We start from the raw sequence: 24484 nt of genomic DNA, 5'->3' as shown, positions 1-24484 counted from the left end.
CAGGAGACAACCAGTTGATGTTTCTCTCTCTCCCTCCCTCTCTCTGACTCTCTCTCAAATCAGTAGAAACATATCCTCAGCTGGGGATTGAAAAAAAGAGAGATGTGAGTTATTTACTAATTTTTTTTTATTTTAGTTCTTTAAGTTGGCAAATTTTAGAGTATAGTGGAAGGGACATGTGAGTTTTTCAAATGAGTGGAATGACAAGTATTCTGTTTTCTTTACATATTTCTCCTTTGTTTTTAGGAGTGGTGGACACATCTTTGGTTAAATGAAGGCTTTGCGTCCTGGATTGAATACCTGTGTGTAGACCACTGCTTCCCCGAGTATGACATCTGGACTCAGTTTGTTTCTGCGGATTACACGCGTGCCCAGGAGCTGGATGCCTTAGATAACAGCCATCCTATTGAAGTGAGCCGTAATTCCAACCATTGCTCTCATTTTTAATGAAGTAATTTGTTACAGAGATATTTAAAACTCTGAAAATTGCATGGGTGATTCACTTGTTTTTATAGTTTATATTTCCAGTCTTGAAAATCTAGCAAGACTGGTCTAATTATGTTTCTTCTTAAGATAGACACTGTAAAAATTGATCTTAGTAGAGTCAAGTACTATGTACCCTTAAGCATTCATTAAATACATTTTTATTGAATAGTATGGGAGAACCATACCTATTGAGTAATATGCATAGGGGAACATTATCATTCTATTGTTTGTTTCAAAGAAAATTCTGAACATATTCTTTTATTGTTGTCATTATCTGTTTATATATATATTTTTTAATTCTCTTGACTTAACTTTTTGTTATTTTAGCTAGTTTATATGTATAAACTTTGCCTTCAAAGAACTAGACTTATAATCTACTTTGACATATTTAACCAAGGTCCTATATAATTATAAACCAGAAAGAAAGAAAGAAAGTGTTTTTCATCACTCTCTTCTCCACTCCCACTCACCACCACCACCAATAAACAGATTGATAGTGACTTGCCTCCCAAGCAAAGTAGAGCCAAGACTGGACCCTAAGAGTTGACGGGGTCCACTTAAGGATACACACACACACACACACACACACACACACACACTCTTAAGGATCATCGTTATACATTATGAGGGAGCTAAAGGTAGAAAAGTATCATATTAGAAGTGTTTTCCTAGAAAGCTTTTTATGTAATTCAGTATTATAGATTGTCTGCTTCCTGTCATAACCTTGAATTACACTGTCTGCCAGGTCAGTGTGGGCCATCCTTCTGAAGTTGATGAGATATTTGATGCTATATCATATAGCAAAGGTGCATCTGTCATCCGAATGCTGCATGACTACATTGGGGATACGGTAAAAAAGCAATTTTAAAAGTTTTCTATTCTTTTATGGTGAAAAACGTCAGATCTTAATTAGATTAAGTTCCTAAGTAAATTTTTTTTTGCATCTAGAAGAATATTACACTACTAAATTGTCTTTATTTTTTTTATATTGACTCTTGTGATCTCTTAGATGAATGATATACAAATATGTTTGGAAGTGGGTGGAAGTCTGGTATAAAACTTAAAAGGAGAAGGCAGAGTATGCATTCTTTTTTTATTATTATTGATTTTCTTTTTTTAAGAGAGAGAGAAAAATCAATGTGACAGTGGAACATCGATCAGTTGCCTCTTTTATCCACACAACCTGGGTATGTACCCTGACTGGGAATCAAACCCATGATCTTTTAGTATACAGGACTTGAACTAACTGAGCCAACCAGTCAGGGCCAGAGTATGCATTCATTTTTATTTTTTAAAATATATTTTATTAATTTTTTACAGAGAGGAATAGAGAGTTAAAAACATTGATGAGAGAGAAACATCAATCAGCTGCCTCCTGCACACCCCCTACTGGGGATGTGCCTGCAATCAAGGTACATGCCCTTGACTGGAATCGAACCTGGACCCTTCAGTCTGCAGGCTGATGCTCTATCCACTGAGCCAAACCAGTCAGGGCCAGAGTATGCATTCTTAAATAAAAGGCAGTAGCCTGGCCAGTGTGGCTCAGTGGTTGAGCATTGACCTATGAACCAGGCGGTCATGGTTTGATTCCCGGTCAGGGCACATGCCTGGGTTTCGGGGTCAATCCCTCGTAAGGGGCGTGCAGGTGGCAGTTGATCAATGATTCTCTCTCATCATTGATGTTTCTATCTCTCCCTCTCCCTCTGTAAAATCAATAAAAGTATATATTTTAAAATAAATAAAAGGCAGTAGACATATATGTATTTCAGTAAATCTGGCACTCAATAATTTTAGTAAAGTAGCTTTTGAGTATTAACATGTAAATATACTATAAATTCTAAGGTCTGACTCTTGAATTTTAAAAATTGTATTTTCTCAGGACTTTAAGAAAGGAATGAACATGTATTTAACCAAGTTCCAGCAAAAGAATGCTGCCACAGGTAATCTTTAATAGCTTGAGAGAGAAATGGAAGTGGGACATTTACTTTTTTCTAGCTGCTTTACTTTCTTTGTGATGGATAGGAAATGAAGTTGACTTATTTTATGCCATTTGTTAAGTCAGGGCCCATTATCCTTTGGTCATCCTTCAATAGTCAGCTTTCCATAGCTCAATGTTTGCCACTTAAAAGAGTCTGAAAAAAAAAAAGAAAAAAAAAAAAAGAAAGAAAGAAAAAAAATAAATAAATAAAAGAGTCTGAAGAGTGCTGTTTACCTTACCAGAGCTTGTTCTTTTTTTACTATTTGTTGGTTTTATTGCCTTAAATTAATCATTTATTATTAAAATAGCTGCAGATTAACCATTTTTAGAAGTTAATGTGTGGAATTAGAGTTTCAATGAAGTAAAATCTTAAGAAATTTTTGCGTATGATGGTCTATAGTTTATTTGCTATCAGAGTCAAAAGGATGAATGAAGGCTTAAGAATTGATTGGATATGAAAAAGAGCCAGAGTCATAGTTTTGAGTTCTTTAGTGAACAGAAATAGTTTAAAAAAACAACAAGATTTATGTAATGTCATTAGTGTTTAATAGAATGACAAAAGTTCGGAGTCCTGGCTATAAGGGTGTTCCTTAGGTTTGTAACCTGTGATTTAAAAATACAATCTCTCCTCTGTTCAGGACATGATGTAACCTTCGCACCCCACTCCCAGCCCCATAAATTTCCATTTTAGTTTGTAAAATAGAGGCATTCTGTTCCTTAAAGAAAGGCTACAGAAAAATGTACTCTTGCAAGTTTTATGAATCTTTGGCATGCGTATACAGGCATACCTTGTTTTTATTGTACTTCGCAGATATTGCGTTTTTTACAAATTGAAGGTTTATGGCAACCCTGCATTGAGCAAGTCTGTCAGTGCCATTTTTCAAACAGGCTCAGATGATGGTTAGTATTTTTTAGCAATATAATATTTTTTAACTAAGATATGTACACTTTTAGACATAATACTATTTCTCACTTAATAGATTATAGTATAATATAAACATAACTATTATATGCACTGGGAAACCAAACAATTTATGTGACTCACTTTGTTGAGATGTTTGCTTTATTGTGGTGGTCTGGAATAGAACTTGCAGTATCTCCAAGGTATGCCCGTATATAATATATGAGGAAAGTACCTTGTGCTTCTTTAATTATAATGGACATATAATCACCTGGGATCTATTAGAATGGTTATAATTCAGTAAGTCTGGGGTAAGGTCTGAGAGTCTGCATTTCTAACAGGCTCCCAGGTGAAGCCAGTGCTACTAGTTCATAGGCCACATATGAATAGCAAGGCCCACCATATACCTTTTTTTCGGTTTGTTTTGTGGTTTAGGAAAGACATTTGGCAGTTCAAATACATTGCAGTTACCATCCATGCTATTTATCCTCTCGCAGCAGTTCCAGTGCCCCCTTTCTATCTCACTGCACTTTTCCTTAATTCATGCCTTCCTTCATGATCTATCTATTGAACTTTGCAGTTGCCTATTAACTCACTACTTGCCTTGCCCCACTCTCTTCAGTTTCATCTCTCTCTCAGGCTAGCTAGGATTATCTTTCTGAAGTGAATATCCGATTCATCACCCTACTGATTAAAAATACTGGGATTGTGGAGGGGGTCCATGGGGAAAAGGGACATATGTAATACTTTCAACAATAAAGATTTTAAAAGTAAAATAATGGGTATGCCACATTCCCTTCACAATAGTCAGTACTTCTTTGTAAATCATACAGTCTTCAGCAGTTCAGCCCTACCTACTTTTATAGCCTCATTGCCCGATATTCCCACACATGTGCCCTCTATTTTCAGCTAATTGAACATATTGCTATTTTTTGTTATTTTCTGTCCTTTCTTATACTTTCATCTTTGTACACAGACCATTTATTCTGCCTAATTGGAATGAGCTAGTGGTTCGTATCTGTCTAACGAACAACTCCTTTTCAGGATGCAGGCCAAAAGTCAACTCTTGTGAAGCCTTTACTTTCTTTGGATTTTCCTTTAAGTGCTTTTTCTCTGTTCATACCCCCATTATAGTATGTGTCTCATGGCATTACTGTTTTGCTCACTCTACCACCACATCAGCTTTATTGAGTATTTTTTAACTCTGTTAATTGAGTGAATATAATGGTTTTGTGTTTGTGAATGATTGTTTAGTTGTGATCTTAAATGTGTTTCCATTTGTTTGTTTCTATTTATTCTTGTTCGAACTCACCTGTTTGTCTTTGGTTTATTATAATTTGTAATTTTTAATAAATTGGAAAAGTTAGGAACATCTTAAAATATAAGACCAGTTTTTGTAATAGAGTTAACTTAATGAGAAGGCAAGGAGGATGTTAATTTGGCCCGCTGTTTGTTTTCTGAACATGAAAGAATCAAAGAGTTGGTCAGCAATGCATTGTCAAGAGATATATAAAACTTCTGCGGTTTTTTTAGGAAAATAAAAATGTAAACAATTACATTTTCATTGTTTGTGTTATCTCCTAGAGGACCTTTGGGAATGTTTAGAAGGTGCTAGTGGTAAACCTATAGCAGCTGTGATGAATACCTGGACCAAACAAATGGGATTCCCCCTCATTTATGTGGAAGCAGAACAGGTAAACTTAATAAAAAGTCCCTCAATTTGTCTAATATTAAGTGAAATTCAATCAATGGTTTCAAATTTATTTTTATGTACTTTAAGAATTCTAGGTGACATTTAAACCAGCTCTCAAAATGTACCCAAATTTACATGGTATATTACAGTATAAGTTAACCTTCCAAAGCCACATCTTAACCTTAAACACGATTGTATCCTATATAATAAAACCCTAATATGCAAATTGACCGAACAGCAAAACAAGCGGTCGCTATGATGTGCACTGACCACCAGGGGGGCAGATGCTCAACACAGGAGCTGTCCCTGGTGGTCAGTGCGCTCCCACAGGGGGAGTGCCGCTAAGCCAGAAGCTGGGCTCACGGTTGGTGACCGCAGCGGCTGTGGCGGGAGCCTCTCCCGCCTCCAAGGCCATGCTAAGGAGCAGTGAGCCCGGCTTCTGGCTGAGCGGTGCTCCCACAGAGGAGTGGGCCTAAGCCAGCAGTCGGACATCCCCCGAGGGGTCCCGGACTGCAAGAGGGTGCAGGCTGGGTTGAGGGACACACACACACACTGCACCAACGTTGTGCACCAGGCCTCTAGTTTTATAATAAAAAGTACACACATTGGAGGACCTCTCAGATTGGCCGTAAGCATTTGAAAAGGCAGTTTAGTGAATGCATCAATCATATTTGGTGGGAAATAGGAGAGCTCTTTAAAAAAAAACAAATTTTGGATTTCTTCCTCTCCCCCTTCCTCTCTCTCTCTAAAAATCATGTACTTGCCTTTGTTGTTTCTGGCTTTTTAGTTTCCCCCACACTTTTTTGTTTCATTGCAAAGCTTATCCTTTTAAAATAAGGTGTGTGCTTCTTTTATGCTTATCAGTCATTCTAAAAGTTTGAATTCTGAACATTGAGTTCACATGCTAATCTAAAACAACTTTTTGTAGTATTACTTATTGTTATGTATCCTTTTGAGAACTTTAATCCTTTAAAGTTCTTATCTGGGTACATATCTCTTCTGAGGAACCATATTACATAAAATCTGCTCTTTTATTTAGACTACTAGTGGCCCAGTGCATGAAATTTGTGCACTAAGGGGGGGTCCCCCAGCCTGGCCTGTGCTCTGTCACAGTGCGGGATCCCCGCGATCTATCACCCCAAAGAGGTAGACCTCTTCGAGCCTCTCGTCCCTGGGGCTAGCGCCACAATCCTCACATCCCCAGGCCTGGCACCAGGAGCGGGGATGCAAGCCTCTGAGAGCCTCACATTCCTGGCCCAGTGCCAGGGGCGGGAACACAAGCCTCATGCAAGTCCCCGACACTTCAAGTCCCTGCCCACCCGCGCCTGCTGCACATGGAGCCTTCTGCTGATCGGTCATTATGCGTCAGGGCATCACGACCATTTGCATAATAGCTCTTTATTATTTAGATTGTTATTTTGAAGCCTAAATAAGAAATAGTGACCTTTCACTATTCTATAGCATCATCATCTTCATCATCATTGCATTTTTTGTGTACTTACATGACATTTAATTATACTGGTTTTACCTTCTACAGGCAGTCCTCGGGTTACATCAGAGATTCGTTTCTAGGGCGCAATGTAACTCAGTTTTCGCCGTAAGTGGGAACCCACCTACATAAGCACCTACGTCACTCACTTGGAATACATACAGCAGTAATGAAGTGAAACAGTAAAAAAAATTTAAAAGAAAGATAACAATCCCTGACCTTTACTTGTGGTAAATAAATAATAAAAAACATAAAGCACATATGTACATATGTTGAAATGATGGAACTTTTTTTTTATATATATAAATACTGTAAATGGGAGATGGCGACGTAACCATGAAACGACGTAAGTCGTCCGACATAACCCGAGGACTGCCTGTACTTTGTCTCAGAAATGTTGCCTCCTCCAAAAAAGAAAATAATTTTATACTACTATAGCCTTTGTTTTGTTTCTTTAGGTAGAAAATGACCGATTACTGAAGTTGTCCCAAAGGAAATTCTGTGCCAGTGGACCATACGTTGGTAAGCAAAGGGCTATAAGTGGCAGTTGATCAATGACTTTGGACACCATACCAGTAGTGTTCCAACTAATAGGAAATAATTATCCATTTTTTAAAAATTTTAATAGAATTAAATAAAAACAAGGAAGTGGTAAAAGAATAAAAATGAAATCCAGAAAATCAAGAAAGGAGATTCATGCTGTGGCTGGGTAGGTCAGTTGATAATGTCATATTCTTAGATTTTTTTTATGTTCCATGTCTCTGTGTATGAAGAAGCATAGGAACACCCAAGCAGTGATGCCTCTAGCCTTAATCCCTAAAAGAAGACTTAATACACGTTTGTGTGGGTGGCTAATTATTTTTTTTTAAATTCCTGGGCATAAGTAAGTAAGTAAATAAATAAATAAAGCCCAGTGACTATTTAGATATATTATAGTGCTAGCTCTATAATTGACCCTTATTTTATACTCTCAGCAATCCTATTGGGTAAGTAAAATTATTTCCATTTTACAAATGAGGGAGCTGAAGCATAGGTAGGTTACTTACATTGCCCAAGGTCACTTTGAGTTAATTCTCTAATGAGTTAAAGAGTAGGAATTCAGCCCAGCTGGCATGGCTCAGTGGTTAAGCAATGACCTATGAACCAGGAGGTCATGGGTTGATTCCCGGTCAGGGCACATGCCTGGGTTGCAGGCTCAATCCCCAGAAGGGGGTGTGCAGGAGGCAGCCGATCAGTGATTCTCTCTTATCATTGATGTTTCTATCTCCCCTTTTCCCTTCCTCTCTGAAATCAATAAAAATATATTAAAAAATAATTTAAAAAAGAGTAGGAATTCAAACAAAATAATTGGATTCCATGAATTTATACTCTTACTTACCACTCATCTCTGCTTTTTTAAAAATATCTCTACATGTCATTAGATTCTTTTATCCAGGAAATTAAAGATTAATTGAAAAATAAAGTTTTCTATACATTTTAAACTTCCTTTAGAATAGCAGGTCTCAGCAGGGGGAGGTGTATATCAGAATCACCAATGCCTTTTCATCTTCAATCCACCAAAATATGCACTCTACTAAGGTTAAAAGATACAGCCTTCTACCCTTAACCTTCTTTAGCATTTAAAATTACTCTTTTAATAAATATGTTTGAAAGTCAGAGGACACATGTATTATCCAAATAAATCCTTAAGTGTCACAGTTGCCATTTTCTGCCTCATATCTGCAATCTGCATTGTAGGACTGACAGGTTTTGCAGGTTTATCTAATACTCTATGACCAATATAAGCAGTGTTAAAACCTGAAATATCCCAGTGTTGAGAGGAAATTTTAATTTGTGGTTTAGCCTGATAGCATAAAGGTATATAACTTATTAAAATGTTCCTCTGATGTATTATTGGACAGTGACTCTCCTTTGTTTGACATCTTAATGCAAAGTTAATTTTGCTGTCTGATCCCTAAGAGTATATATATGTCTCACAAAAGCTTTGGCTTTTAGATATGACTTGTCCATTTTGGAATCCAATAGTTCCCAGGGTGTGTCCTGTCTGTCAGAAAAATAAAAACCAACCCTCTAGTGTTTCAGTAGTATATAAGGTACTGTTAAAGACTGTACCTTAGTATGTTTTTAAATGCCTATATGAGGGCTTTCACATACTTGAAATTTCTTTAAGACAGTAAAAATCGTTGATGTCTTTATTGCTCTGTAAAGGGAATACAATCAATTAAATTAAAATCACTGTATTTGGCCTGGCCAGTTTGCTCAATACTTAAGCGATGGCCCAGGAACCAAGAGGTCACTGGTTCGATTCCCAGTCAGGGCTTGAGCTCTAGTGTGGGTGTGTGCAGGATAATGTTCCCTCTCATTGATGTTTCTATCTCTCTATCCCCCTCCCATATTCTCTCTGTAAAAATCAATAAAAACGTGGGTTTTTTTAGAAAAAAATCACTCTATTTGTGCCCAGCCAGTGTGGCTCAGTGGTTGAGCATCGACCCATGGACCAAGGGGTTACCGCTTCAATTCCTGGTCAGGGAACATGCCTGAATTGCAGGCTCGATCCCTGGTGAGGGGAGTGCAGTAGGCAGCCAGTTGGTGTCCTCTCTCATCAGTGTTTCTATCTCTCTCCCTTTCTCTTCCTCTCTCTCTAAAAAAAAGAAAAATATCTATTAAAATAAGCTTAAAATCACTGTATTTGTGATCCTGCAAGTAAGTAAACTGTTATGTTTGGGGTTTTTTAGACTTTTGTGATTTTGTTAATAAATTATCTTTTCCTTTGCACCAATATTAATCAGGTCACCTGAAAGAGTTTTTGTACCATAAAAATGAGCTATTGGCTTAATAGTTAGGCTCAAGCCTGTGCATAGTATACTAGTCCTCTCTCTCCACCTTACCTTCTTTTTACAGTGAGAAATTATTTTTCAAGTTTCCTATTTGTTCTCTTGCTTAAGGAGAAGACTGTCCCCAGTGGATGGTTCCTATCACAATCTCTACTAGCGAAGATCCCAACAATGCCAAACTGAAAATTCTAATGGACAAGCCAGAGATGGATGTGGTTTTGAAGAATGTTAAACCAGACCAATGGGTAAAGGTGAGTCCAGAAATGGCATGACCATTTTAATCTTATCTAAATGGATTTCTATCTCACTTCTTTTATGCATTTTGTGACTGGTTCTAAATTCTACTGCTTCATATTAGACTAGAACTTGCAAAGAAAAAATAATTTCTAAACTTTCCTATGTGAAATGTAGGGCCAGTTTTCAAATATTGTCTAGATATTTACCTTTATGGCAGAGAGTGGTAGATAAGCAGATACAAAGGGATAGCATTAAAGAAGGGAAAAAATAGTAGACTATGTATAAAGTCACACTAACCAAAACATTTGTAGTCTCGCAACTTCAAACCGTCCTGTCATTGTAATGACATGTTAACGTCAATGATGTGTTGTCATCGTATGTGTACAACTATAATCAAGTGAAATCAGATGTATAATAATCAGTTTGTGTCCGAAACATGAAATTCCTTTAGCTGGTGTTTTAAAACCATTTCATAAAAATAACAGTTGGGCCGAAACCGGTTTGGCTCAGTGGATAGAGCGTCGGTCTGCGGACTGAGGGGTCCCAGGTTCGATTCTGGTCAAGGGCATGTACATTGGTTGCGGGCACATCCCTGGTGGCGCGTGTGCAGGAGGCAGCTGGTCAATGTTTCTCTCTCATTGATGTTTCTAACTCTCTATCCCTCTCCCTCTCTGTAAAAGATCAATAAAATATAATTTTTAAAAAATAACAGTAAGTATTGTTTTTCATTGTTCTATACTTTTCATAATGAAAGTATCTACTACAAACTTTTCTCCCAATTATAGTTTCCTAATAAGTAATATACATTGGCTGGACTTCTGTGCTTTCTGAAAAGTATCATTTCTCCCTCTGTTTTAATTTTTATACTCAGTATAAAAATGTATTTCCATTTGAAATTATAATCTGAAAGATTAAATAGCTATATGAACATTTTATTATAAATGAGAAAAAAGTTATGCACACCGTGATTGTAATTAGGTAAATAAAGTTGTTATTTCTACAGTAAAAGATAAGGTAACCAATATTTGTATTAGAATTATGAGGTGATTTTTTTACTATTTCTATGTAAATAGTAAGTATCTTATACTATTATTTTATCATTAAAATGTTTTGTGTGTAAATACTATCACAAATATTTTTTATTGTTGGCAAATAGCCTACAAAGAATGACAGTCAGTGATAACCTCACTTCACAAATCATATGAACTGTTTAAGTTCATGTAATTCTTTAAAATCTAGGACCTGACATTTGTTATTCTCTTGAGGCTCTGGGCTCAATAGATTAATGTTTGTAAAGGCTTATTAGTCTTCCTTAGAGATTCCACTATCGAGGTATTTTTACATATAGTAAATATTTTCTATAATCTTAAAACTGTTTACTAAGTTTAGAAATAGAAACTTATCCATATCATTTCTCCCCTCCATGTTCTTCCTACTTTCCCTCACTTTGGCCTCTACCATGTCAAGTTTGTTTTCATTTGCCTTTGTATTCATCTCTGACAAATGATTTCTATCTTCATGTGTTGTTTCATTTTAATCCCTATCTGTTGGCATATATGATCTTTGTTGTTTTCATCCAGATATACTAAAACCAGAACTCTTTCACACCTACAAAAGATTGACTTAAAAAATAAATGCAACTATTTAATAATATCTACTGGATATCTTTTCAGTTAAACCTGGGAACAGTTGGGTTTTATCGGACCCAGTACAGCTCGGCCATGCTGGAAAGTTTATTACCAGGCATTCGTGACCTTTCTCTGCCCCCTGTGGATCGACTTGGATTACAGAATGACCTCTTCTCCTTGGTGAGCCTTTCTCACGTAGTATGATGGATTTTGTTGATTAAAGGATTTTGTTTTTCCTAGAGTGTCTAACTGAAACATAATTAGAAGAATATAGTTCTTCTTGAAGGTTGAATGCCTTTGGGATTAGAGCAAATGACTAATTATTAACTAACATGACAAAATTGAACCTATATAATTTACCAGAAACAAATGCCATTTCACTATTCCTAGGTCAGCTTTTTACAACTGTACTTAAACTAGCCTTTTTAACATAGAAATTCTTTTCAATAGAAATAGGTACGAGCCTTGAAGAAATTTCCCTACTAATGTGATTTAAAAAATACTTAATTGATTTAGAGTGATTTCTATTTTTCTAAAGTAGTGGTTGTACTTTGCTGGGAAAGTTTAGAATTTTTAAACAACTCTATAATAGCCCATTAGCTTTAGAATTATATTTGGCTTTGTTCCAGAAAAGATTGAAAGCAGCAATTAGTAGTGCTATTTTTATGACTCCAACATAGGTTAGATAATTTCTAGATGTCTTTGACTATGATGAAATTGTCAGATTCATCCGAGTGTTCCTTTAAGTTGGACTTGAAGTTTTCCCTCCCCTCTGCAGTAACTGGTTTTGGATTCCTCCTTTGTATAAACACAGATTAGCATTGATGCACAAAACCTCACATCTGCTGATCTCATTGCTGAGAGAGACCTGTCCCAGGAGAGTGGTGTGTTTGTGCAGTTGGCTGTTGTAACAGAAGTTCTTTTTCCTAACTCTCTTAGCTAATTCTGAAAGGACTCTGAATTTGTAGTGCTTTCCAGTATGTGTTCTTTTAGAAATGAGTAAAGGACAAGCTAAAGTTGACATAGTTTTGAAAGAGCCTCTGTCAAAAACCAAAGTCCCAACTATTTTTGTAACTTTTCTAAATGTATGAAAATTTTCAAAAGAAAAACAAAGCCAAGACCCCTGAAATAGAATAGAAATAGGAAGTTAACTGTTTTCTGTCTTTATTTTTTCATTCTCTGCAAATTGGTAGAATTTTAGCATATTTTAAAGTGGCTCTTTTATAAATAACAAAATAAAAAAGTAAATAAGGAATGTTGTCAGGATTTTTATTTTATAAAAGTCTAGTGTTCTGAGCTGATATAGTCTCATTTCCTTTAAAGCAAAGAGATAATTAACTAGCAGTAGATAATGCCAAAAATGCATGCCTTGTGTTTTTTGTTTTGTTTTTGTTAGAAGACTAGATTAATTTATGTTTTTTCCTATCCCAGGCTCGAGCTGGAATCATTAGCACTGTAGAGGTTCTAAAAGTCATGGAGGCTTTTGTGAATGAGCCCAATTATACTGTATGGAGCGACCTGAGCTGTAACCTGGGGATTCTCTCAACTCTCTTGTCCCACACAGACTTCTATGAGGAAATCCAGGAGTTTGTGAAAGATGTCTTTTCACCTATAGGGGAGAGACTGGGCTGGGACCCCAAACCTGGAGAAGGTAATGGATGTACTGAATGGAGAAATAATTGATCAGAAATTGGTTCTTTTTTACATATCTGTGGTGGTTAACAATGGCAGTAGCCTCATCTTGGTATCTGCTAGATGTTATTATGTATTCAGCTAGCCAGAAATTAAGACTTGGGTCTTTTAAGCTTAGTTGTGAAGTTACATGGGTCACTAACATAAAAACAGTGGTGGTTATATTATGTGTATTTATTGCTAAATATGATTTGTGCATAAGCAAATGGTGGAAATAAAAGTCTCTTGCCAAAACCGGTTTGGCTCAGTGAATAGAGCCTGGGGACTGAAAGGACCCAGGTTCGATTCCGGTCAAGGGCATGTACCTTGGTTGCGGGCACATCCCCAGTAGGGGTTGTGCAAGAGGCAACTGATCGATGTTTCTCTATCATCGATGTTTCTAACTCTCTATCCCTCTCTCTTCCTCTCTGTAAAAAATCAATAAAATATATTTTAAAAAAAAAAGTCTCTTATGAGTTCCAAAAGCCTATTTATAGTCAAGAAAAGCTATAGGGAGTTTTGGATTATTTTCTTTATTATTATAATAAATACCAGTTTTCTTTTTTTGTGTGTGTTAATCTTTACCTGAGTATATTTTTTCCTTTGATTTTTTTTTTTTTTTTTAAGAGAGTAGAAGGGAAGGGGAGAAACAGAGAGAAACATTGATGTGAGAGAGACGCATCGATTGGTTGCCTCTTGCACGTGCCCTGACCATGGCGGGGATTTAGCCTGCAACCAAGGTACATGCCCTTGACTGTAATCAAACCCGAGACCTTTCAGTCCACAGGCCGACACTCTAACCATGGAGCCAAACCAGCCAGGGCAGTGCCAATTTTCTGAATTGAAGTTATTTGGCCTTCTATGTTTGTTCTCTCCTCTGTGAGAGAATGTTGACAATATAATTATTTTCTACCATCTAATAACTAAAGGTGGTATTTCCTCCTAACCAGTCTTATTCTGGGAGGCAAACACTATTCTGACTTCTTTGAATGCTAGATTAATATTGCCTCTTCTAGAACTTTATATAAATGAAATCATTATATATATAGTAGAGGCCCAGTGCACGAAATTCGTGATGGAGGGGGGAGTCCCCTCAGCCCAGCCTGCACCCTCTACAATCTAGGACCCCTCGGGGGGTGTCCAGCTGCCGGGGATTCGGCCTAAACCGGCAGTCGGACATCCTTCTCACAATCCTGGACCGCTGGCTCCTAATCGCTCACCTGCCTGCTTGCCTGGTCGCCCCTAACTGCCCCCACCACCACCGGCCTTATCACCCCTCACTGCCTCTGCCTGCCGGCCTGATCGCCCCTAACTGCCCCCCTGCCGGTCTGGTCACCCCTGATTGCCCCCTGCTGCCGGCCAGGTTGTCCCCAACTGCCCCCTCCCTGCCGGCCTGGTCACTCCTAACTGCCCCCCATCCCCCACCGGCCTAATCACCCCTTACTGCCCCCTCTGCTGGCCTGGTCACCCCTAACTGCCCCCTCTGCCGGCCTGTTCGCCCCTAACTGCCCCCCCCCTCCCCTGCTGGCCTGGTTGCCCCCAACTGCCCCCTTGCCAGCCTGGTCACCCCTCACGGCCCCCCTGCCGGCCTGGTCGCCCCAGGCAGCCTGCTTGTTCAGCCATTTGGTCATCCCTCACTAACCCTCCTGCCAACCTGCTTGTGAGGGTGTGATGGTCAATTTGCATATTACATCTTTATTATATAGGATTCTGTTCTTATATCTGGCTTCTGTCGTTCAGTATGATGTTCTTGTCACTCACTATGATCCAGGTTGTTCATTCCTTTTTATTGCTGAGGAGCATTTCATTGTGTGAATATACCACAACTTTATTTGGCCACTGTAGTGTTGCAAATCTGTCAAATTTGTATTAATTTAAAAATATCTATAACCAATATACCATGAAATGCACCGTTCAAAGTATACAGTTCAATGGTTTTTAGTATGTTCACAAGGTTGCACAACCATTACTATCATCTAATTCCAGAGCAATTTCTTTAACCTTATAAGAAACTCCATACCAATTGGCTGTCATTTCCCAGTCTCTGGCAACCCCAGTCTCAAGCAACTACTAATGTGCTTTCTATCTCATGGATTTGCCTTTTCTGGACATTTTACATAAATGAAGTCATACCATTTGTGGCCTTTGCGTCTAGCTTTTTTCACTTAGCATGTTTTCAGGGTTCATCCATGCTTCATATATCACTTAATTCCTTTCTATAATTGAAATAATATTTCATTATATGGATATACAGTACCAAATTTTGTCTGTCTATTCATCAGTTGATAGGTGTTTGGATTATTTCCACTTTTTTACTATTATGACTGTTGCTATGAACATTTGTATGCAAGTTTTTGTGTGGGCATATGCTTTCATTTCTCTTAGGTATATACTTAAGAGTGGAATTACTGGGTCATATAGTAATTCTATGTTTAACCTTTCGAGTAATTGCAAGACTGTTTTTCAGAGTGGCCACACCATTTTACATTCCCACCAGCAATGTATGAGGATTCTAATTTCTCCATGTCCTTGTCAACACTTGTTATTATTTGTCTTTTTTATTCTAGCCATCCTATTGGGTGTGAAGTGGTACTTCATTGTGGTTTTGATTTGCATTTACCTAATGATCAATGATATTGAGCATCTTTTATGTGCTTATTGGCCATTTGCATATCTTTGGAGTAATAAATCTGTCAAATTTTATTTTTAAAATCTAAATTTTTAATTTCTTATATGCAGTATACTAGTACTGTATGTGGCCTTTCCCTGAATCTTGGGTTAAAATTGCATGATGTAAGCCTGTTCTTTCACACATAATCCTTAGCTGTGTAATTTCCTAGATGGAGTGAACATTTAGTAAATTTAGATAGTTGGCATTTGTGAATATAGACAAAGTTAGCAATTTATTTGCTTGTCTGATCTGTTTAGCACTTCATTTCACTCATATGATATGATCAATTTAAACCAAGTGTTCTTTCAAATACTAAGGTTATTCTGTTATTCGAGATTGTAGATATGATATAACACAATTATAAGACATCTAGGTAGCATATTTGTATAAATAGGCTTTTTAAGTAGTTCTGTGTCTCTTTACTTCTCAACCAGGTCATCTAGATGCACTCCTGAGGGGCTTGGTCCTGGGCAAACTAGGAAAAGCAGGACATAAGGCAACGTTAGAAGAAGCTCGTCGTCGGTTTAAGGACCATGTGGAAGGGAAACAGATTCTCTCCGCCGATCTGAGGAGTCCTGTAGGTTTTCATAACGAATGACCTTAATTTCTAGGTGACTGCATCATTCTTGTAGTGTGGAACATATTTAATAGTAACTAAAAATGACCTAAGTGCTGACCTGCAAATCATGTCTGACCCTGTGTTAATATGTTCTACTTAAGTGATTTGCAGTCAGCTTCTCATTTGTTAAAAGTTTCTCAGTCTGCACTGTGGTGCTGAAAGGTGATTATCAAAGCACATTCCCCTGAGAAAGCTGTTGTGCTCTGCTTACTTACTACATGCCACCTGCCTTTCTGGTTCATGTGGGCTCTTAGCTCCTTGCCACAATTTGTATGCAACATCAACACATGGCTATTTGGAATTATTTTTTACTTGCTTTCTGCCTTTCCTTAACTTTAGAACATTTGGGAGATACATTTAATGAGATGCCTTATTTTTGTCCCTATGTTCTCTTGTAGGTCTATCTAACTGTTCTGAAGCATGGTGATGGCACTACCTTAGACATTATGATAAAGGTGAGTAAATTTGGAAAGGGCTCCCATTTTCTGCTTTTGAACTTGGATTGATACAGATAGTATGAGCTTTATGTGGTTTTTTTAAAAAAAAGTCCTGGCAAAAGAAATATATACGGGTATGCGTAATTGCAGACACCAAATATTAAGAAACTGGGATCCTATATAATAAAAGGGTAATATGCAAATCGACCGAATGGCGGAACGACTGGTTGCTATGATGCGCACTGACCACCAGGGGGCAGGCACTCAACGTAGAAGCCAGGCTGACGGCTGGTGAACACAACGGTTGTGGCGGGAGCCTCTCCCACCTCCGCAGCAACGCTAAGGGGTCTACTGCCAGGTTAGGCCCACAGGGAGTGGGCCTAAGCCATCAGTCGGACATCCCCTGAGGGCTCCAAGACTGCCAAAGGGCACAGGCTGGGCTGAGGGGGACCCCTGAGCCCCCAGTGCACGAATGTCATGCACTGGGCCTTTAGTAAATATATAATGTCTGTTCATGTATACTACCAATATGATACAAAAAGTAAAATAATTTTTTACTTCTTTTTACTCACCAGTTTATGTGACTGAAATGTTCATTTATTTTGATTAATAAGTCAGGTTCTTAAAATTTTCCCCTTCAATGTAAACTTACTTGGGGTTCTGCCCATTTAAAACAAAAGGTTTGTTTCTATGCTTAGAAAAGGGATAGATGATTGATCAGGTATCTGAAGGGTTTAAATTATGCCAGTGCCTCTTATGAATGGACAGGAAATGAATTCACCTGACTGCATAGCCTCTGTGGTTTCCCCAGTGTGGTTAGCATATAATTAAACTCTGGCTTAGAAAAAAATATAGGCAAAACTTTCCATATCCTTATAATGGCAGTGACCTGTTTGAAAGTCCTAATACTGTGGAACAGGTGATATCTCTAGTCCCTATCCATGCATTTATCTGTCTAAGAAATAACTTGATTATATGGGTTGCATTAGAGATGAGGGAGCTGAGTCTTCTTATTACCATCAAGTAAAATGTGGATAATGTGCTAAATACTCAAATTATCTACCAGACTTATAACACTCATGCATTGAAAGATCCACACTTAGGGGGATGAACAGGGTAGGAGTGTGATGTGCTTTAATACTTCCACCTATAATATATTAAGAATATTTACTGATCCCAAATGGATCAGAATTGCAAATCTAATTTCCAGTATTTTAGTTTTAAGCAAATCCTATTTACATGATTAGACTGTTCTGAAAAATACAAACTTGATTTGTTTAAGAAACTCCATCTCAAAATGTACTCCTTTAACTACCCGTCTTGTACAAGGGTTTCCTTCCTAATAATATGCAATTATACTTTGGGTTTACCTTTCAACTAAACGACATTAAGGTCCCTTCTCATTCTTAATAATTTGTGAACCTGTGCACTATAAATCATATATCTCTTTGCATATAAAATGAGATATTTATGGGTTTTATCTATGCCATAAAGGGTATGAGACAAAATAGGGGTTCTAAAAAAATTTCATGACGGATACCTTGACATTTTTATGTCATGGAATACTTTTAAGAATTTATACTGGTATGTATATTTAACAAGAATTTGCATCTGTTTAATACAAGGGAACTCAATAATTCAGTTTTACTCTGAAATAGCTCTCATATGAAGACAGAATCAGGTGTTTTTTTTTAATTTGTTGATTTTAGAGAGAGAAAGGGGGAGAGAGGAAAAAACACATTGATTTGTTGTTATATTTATTTATGCATTCATTGATTGTTTTATGTTAGTGCCCTGACTGGGGATCGAACCCACGAACTTGGCTTATTGGGATGCTCTAACCAACTGAGCTACTCAGCCAGGGCTCAGAGTCAAAGTTCTTTTAAAAACAACAAAAGCAGTTGATGAGAGATAAGGAGGATTGTTTTTTGTTGGTGATTTAAGAATAATGAGGCAAGATAAAAATAACTTTAATTCAAAGTATATTTGAAATGGGGTGTTGTGGTGCCATCTAGTGGACTAGTGTAACAGGTTCTCCTTGGGGGGAAAAATGCTTCCTAAAAGCCCAAGTTCAGACGTTGAGTACTAGAGCTGAAAAGGACCTTAGAAATCATCTGTCCACCCCGCTCATTTTACAGATGGGGAAACTGAGACCCGGAGAGGTTAAGGACTTAGTCAAGATCACACAGCTAGTTAGAGGCAAACTGGGACTAGAACCCAGATCACCTGACTTCCTATCTATTTTACCACACTGCTGCTCAAAAGAGTCCAAAGGAAAGGAAGAGGAAACTGGGAGCTGTGATGGGGTCTCCAGACACTGGTCAGTGTTAAATCTTTAGGGGGAAAAACGGTCAAGAGAGTCTATAAATTAAGTTGTCTTCGAGAAGTATCTCATATACCTTTGTAGTGCTAATTTTTAAAAATATATAATAATATTGTTTCTGATTATGAAAGAAGATTTTGTATATTAACTATGAATAGACACTAGAAAAATAAAAATAAATAAAACTTACTGTAATTTTAAAATATCAGATCACAAAAATAGCAGGTATAATATGATCTTATTCCTGATTTGGTAATGTACATATAGTAGTATTTTGATTTTTTCTTTATACTTCTCTATTTTCTTAATATTCTGCATTCAATATGTGCTGCTGCTTGCAGTTTAAAAATGTAATGACGCAGAATCTCACTGATCAGAAACCATTATTAATTAATGTTAACATTTTGATTGGTTTTCAGGGTTTTTTCCCCTTCCCATTAAACTTCTTAAAATTAAGAATAATTTTGCTTTATTTCTCTCCTTTTTCCACTTAATGTATCAAGAACATGTTTACACCATCAAACATTCTTAAAATGTTCTTTTCAATAATGCATCTCATATATTTTTTACTGTTCTAAATTAAATTGATGATCATCAGTGGTATTAGTAGTGACTAGTTTGTTCATATAACATAGATCATTAGTCAGACATCTATGGTGAAAAGAATTTGGCCATGAAGGGTTTACCCCTTAGATGTTGATGTAAACTGCTCAGAACTGAGGAGAAGCCATTCATATAGTGAGCACTTATATATAGTGACTTACAAAAATGGCATGAGAAATTTAGTGCCAAACATCTTAAAAAGTATTCTTTTGTTAATTTTATGCCCTACAATCTTAGCCAGTGAGAATCTAGAGCAAAAGTTGTACCATATTGGGGAAGAAGCTCATATAAGCATATGCATAACTCCCAGGGGAGATTTAACTATCTCGATCTTTATTTTTTTCATTATAGCTTCACAAGCAAGCAGATATGCAGGAAGAGAAAAACCGAATTGAAAGAGTCCTTGGGGCTACTCTTTCACCTGAATTGATTCAAAAAGTCCTCACGTTTGCACTTTCAGTAAGTTACAATGAAAACTGCTTTTAGAGGGAATTGTTACTCACTGATCTGTAGCAAGTGTCTTTGATCCAGTGTCTTCTTGATTTGCCTTAGCCGTAGAGTAAGGCATAGTGAAAACCGGAATGAGTTTGTTACTGACCTCTATATCTCCCTCTAGTGGTGAGAATCAAAATAGTTGGGAGAGGAAATACACTGGAAAGCTGCCTGTCTCTTTGCTTTTTTATCCTGTAGAAGCCCTAGCAAGTATTTCTTGAGCAACCCGTTTGTACCTGATTCAGTGCCTTATTATCAGTTTGGCTGATCTTTAGGTTAAATGTCCTCTTTGTTGGAAGCTTCAGGTGCCAGTTATTGCTAAAACAGGGAACATTATCTTCAAGCAATTACTTGGGTTCCTCAACAACATTTGCTCTTTCTGGTACTTGAAGATGCTTAGGGTACAGTAGACTTTTAGTTCTCTTTCTATTTTTAGGAAGAGGTACGTCCACAGGATACTGTATCAGTAATTGGTGGAGTGGCTGGAGGCAGCAAACATGGAAGAAAAGCTGCTTGGAAATTTATAAAGGACAACTGGGAAGAACTTTATAATCGATACCAGGGAGGATTCTTAATATCCAGACTAATAAAGGTATGTGAAGATCTTATTTTGAGTAGCTTGCTTATCATGGATGTTACTGAGAGACATCCATGATTCACACTAGACCCATAGATTATGGTCTTTGCTCTTTAAGAGTTTCCTTAGTTCAGTGATGGGCAACCTTTTGAGCTTGGTGTGTCAAACTTCGCCAAAAAACTGAGCATAACTCGGGTAGTGTGTCACTTTGAGGAAAAAACATTATTTCGCAAATGTTTCAGCCTCAGCGGCCGTGTGTCATCAGAAATGGCTACGCGTGTCATTGCTGACACGCGTGTCATAGGTTCGCCATCACTGCTAGTTATTAGTCTTATTAAAGGGCATCTCCATCACCCATCCTGCACTGTCTAGAATAAACTGAAGTAGGGAAAGACTAGAACGGTTTGTTTTTAGGGTGAATGAAGTTGGTTCCAAGCCTCTTTTAGTTGCACTTACTGTTTAAACCATTGTGTGTTTTTTTTTTTCAGCTATCAGTTGAGGGATTTGCAGTTGATAAAATGGCTGGAGAGGTTAAGGTAAGGAAAATACTGTTAACTTTTCACTTTTCAACCTTGTAAATAAAAACACTAACCAAACTATAATCATAGCATGCAGGGGTAATATGTTAGTGTCTCCTTTTATTGCTTAGAGAAAGACAGCTTAGGTTGATTCTTTAATGCCTGAAGAATTTAGGGTTGGAATCAACTTTGAGGGAGTTGAAATATGGTTGAAAGAATATGGAACTTGGAGGCAGTTGACCTGGGTCTAAAACTCTGCTCTGTGTTAGCTATTCAACTTCAAGCAACTTTTTTAACCCCTGTGATCCTGTCTCTTCATCTGTAAAATGGGGTGATGATAAGATTATTATTTAGATTAAGTATCATAGTGGGGCTGGAACAGAGTAGATCAGTCATGTTAGCTTTTTCCTTTAAAAAAAAATTTTTTTTTATATTGATTTCAGAAAGGAAGAGAGAGATAGAAACATCAATGATGAGAGGAGAATCATTGATCAGCTACCTCCTGCACACCCCCTTCTGGGGATTGAGTTCACAACTGGGGCATGTGCCCTTGACCGGAATCGAACTCGGGACCCTTCAGTCTGCAGGTCGACACTCTATCCACTGAGCCAAACTGGCTAAGGCAGCTTTTTCTCTTTCTAATAACCTATGTAGGTGACTATGTAGGAACTCCTCTCTTAGCCTTTAAAATGTTGATAATCAATATAGTGATAAAGTTTGGCATTTAGGGGAGAAATCTACACTGATTAGGAAAACGTTACCTTTAAGCCTTCCATTGCTTTTAATTGTGAAGTATTTTAAGTGTCGCTTTCACCTTCAACATTTGAAGGCAAGGGGGTTATCTGGTATGGATTTGGAAGATAATGTTTGGTTCACTCTGTGAGCCATTATTAAAAATTAAGATTTAAGATCTTGAGAAAACAGTGAAAGACTTGATCTCTACCTTCATTTAGTATTGAGCATTGTATTATGTAAACAATTCAGATAAGTACTCTGAAGGAGAAATACACATAATGTGTTTGGAGGGGAAGGCAGTGGCCAATTTAAGGCTGTAAGGTAGGTAGAGGCCAGACTGTGGAGGACCTTGTAGGCCATATTAAAATTTTCCTGAGAATTGCCCAGGGTCTGGCTCAGTGGTTGATCATTAACCCATGCACCAAGAGGTTGCTGGTTCAATTCACAGTCGGGGTACATGCCCAGGTTTCAGACTTGATCCCACCCAGTACAGGGCATGCAGGAGGCAGCCAATCAATGTTGATGTTTCTCTCTCATTGATGTTTGTATCTCCCTCTCCCTTTCTCTCTCTCTTTCTATTTCTCCCTCTCCCTTTCCTCTCTCTCTAAAGTCAATAAAAAACATATATTAAAAAAAAAAAAAAATTAATGGAAAGCCCTTGAATGGCTTTGAAAAAAAAAAGCCTTTGAAAAAAAAGGAGTGACTTGCCTGGCTGGATGTGGCTCAGCGGTTGAGCGTCAACCCAGGAACCAAGAGGTCACAGGTTTTATTCCTGGTCAGGGCATATACCCATGTTGCAGGCTCAATCCCCCCACCACCCCCCCAAAAATATATATCTATCAGTTTAGAAAAAAGGAGGACTTGATCTGGTTTGTGTTTTTAAAATTTGAGCCTGGCTGCAGTGTAGAGAGTAGTTTGAAAGGGAGAAGAGAAGATGTTGGGAAGCTAACTCTCCAAGCAGGAATGATACAGTAGCCTGGAGGAGGTGAGGTAATGAAAGAGATTCAGAGGCCTGATTTTGTTAATCTTTAATTCAACAAATATTTACTGAATGGCTTCTCTGTGTTGTGAACATATTGGGGGCAGGGAGAGTCGAGGATAATTCCCAGGTTTCTCTTGTGTAAATGGTGGTGCTGTAATAAGAGGAAGACTAGCATCTTACTCAGGCCCTAAGAATCCAACCATGATAAGGACACTTGGGGGAGGGACCATTGTCATCTATGTCATCTATGTATCATTCCTGCTTGGAGAGTTAGCTTCCCAACATCTTCTCTTCTCCCTTTCAAACTATTCTCTACACTGCAGCCAGGCTCAAATAAGGTTATTGATTTTTAGAAGGTCTAGACTTAATCTGATGAATTTGTCATTCTCTTAGTGATTACTAGTTCAATGGGACAACCCCATCCTTTTGCTGGTTGGTAGTTAAGAGTTGTTTTCTGTGAAACCAGGTAGACTTCATTAGAAAATTAATGCAATCTTGAATCAATAAGCATTATAATAAATCATAATAAAATTAGAAATAGTTTTATTGTGTAAACAATGTGAGTTAATGGAGTATTGAATTATTAGGGTATAGCAGCAATGTAAGTTTCTTGGTTTTATCATCCCTTACAAATCTTTATCTGAAGCAGCCAAAATGTGTTGAGTCCTTCAGTACTCTGTGACAACTGTTTATATGCGTTGTCTCTTTAATCTTCTGGAGTAAATATTTTCTCATAGATGAGAAGACAGACTTAGAGCAGTTAGTTTACTCAGTCATAGACTAGTACATGATCAAGTCTAGAAGCAAGTTTCAAGCCTGATTCCAAAGCCTAGAGTAACCACTGGACAGTGAGTCTAAATCTAAAGAAAGGTTGTAAGGCCCGGCCAGCATGGTTCAGTGGTTGAACATCGACCTATGAATCAGGAGGTCATGGTTCAATTCCCAGTCGGGGCACATGCCCAGGTTGTGGACTCGATCCCCAATGAGGGGTGTGCAGGAGGCAGCCGATCAGTGGTTTTCTCTCACTGATGTTTCTGTCTCTCTCTCCCTCTCCCTTCCTCTCTGAAATCAATAAAAATACATTTAAAAAAAAAGGTTGGCCCTAGTTGGTTTGGCTCAGTGGATAGAGTGTCCCCCTGTGGACTGAAGGGTCCCAGGTTCGATTCCGGTCTAGGGCACATGCCTGGTTGTGGGCTGGATCCTGCAGGAGGCAACCGATCGATGATTCTCTCTCATCATTTATGTTTCTATCTCTCTCCCTCTCCCTTCCTCTCTGATGTCAATAAAAATATATATTTTTAAAAAAGAACGGTTGTAGGCCCTAACCGGTTTGGCTCAGTAGATAGAGCGTCAGCCTGCAGACTGAAGGTTCCCAGGTTCGATTCCGGTCGGGGGCATGTACCTTGGTTGCGGGCACATCCCCAGTGGGGGTGTGCAGGAGGCAGCTGATCGATGTTTCTCTCTCATCGATGTTTCTAACTCTCTATCCCTCTCCCTTTCCTCTCTGTAAAAAAATCAATAAAATATATTTAAAAAAAGAAAAGAAAAAAAGAAAGGTTGTAGGTTCTGTCTCTTTACTGTTACTTCGGGGAGAATTCCTGGAGGCAGGT

General features: G+C 37.9%; 1 protein-coding gene across 4 annotated transcripts in view; it reads left to right on the top strand.

The window, feature by feature from the left end:
- Window positions 1–24484, top strand: part of NPEPPS (aminopeptidase puromycin sensitive) — a 67625-nt gene that overhangs the window by 41409 nt on the left and 1732 nt on the right. For 2 of the 4 annotated variants that reach the window (XM_054709074.1, XM_054709075.1), the window contains 13 exons: window positions 247–411; window positions 1232–1336; window positions 2366–2426; window positions 4950–5059; window positions 7006–7069; window positions 9493–9632; window positions 11292–11426; window positions 12678–12897; window positions 16023–16165; window positions 16606–16662; window positions 19922–20029; window positions 20499–20654; window positions 21128–21175. In XM_054709074.1, coding sequence (XP_054565049.1) covers window positions 247–411; window positions 1232–1336; window positions 2366–2426; window positions 4950–5059; window positions 7006–7069; window positions 9493–9632; window positions 11292–11426; window positions 12678–12897; window positions 16023–16165; window positions 16606–16662; window positions 19922–20029; window positions 20499–20654; window positions 21128–21175 — 1512 coding nt within the window. Of the gene's footprint in view, window positions 1–246; window positions 412–1231; window positions 1337–2365; window positions 2427–4949; window positions 5060–7005; window positions 7070–9492; window positions 9633–11291; window positions 11427–12677; window positions 12898–16022; window positions 16200–16605; window positions 16663–18782; window positions 18965–19921; window positions 20030–20498; window positions 20655–21127; window positions 21176–24484 lie in introns of those variants that run through there. The other 2 variants (XM_054709076.1, XM_054709077.1) reach the window with 2 other exon arrangements.

Source organism: Eptesicus fuscus, chromosome 20 (genome assembly GCF_027574615.1).
Source record: "Eptesicus fuscus isolate TK198812 chromosome 20, DD_ASM_mEF_20220401, whole genome shotgun sequence".
Taxonomy (NCBI): Eukaryota; Metazoa; Chordata; class Mammalia; order Chiroptera; family Vespertilionidae; genus Eptesicus; species Eptesicus fuscus.
The sequence above is the reverse complement of the archived record's forward strand: the minus strand, read 5'-3'. Positions and strand labels throughout refer to the sequence as shown.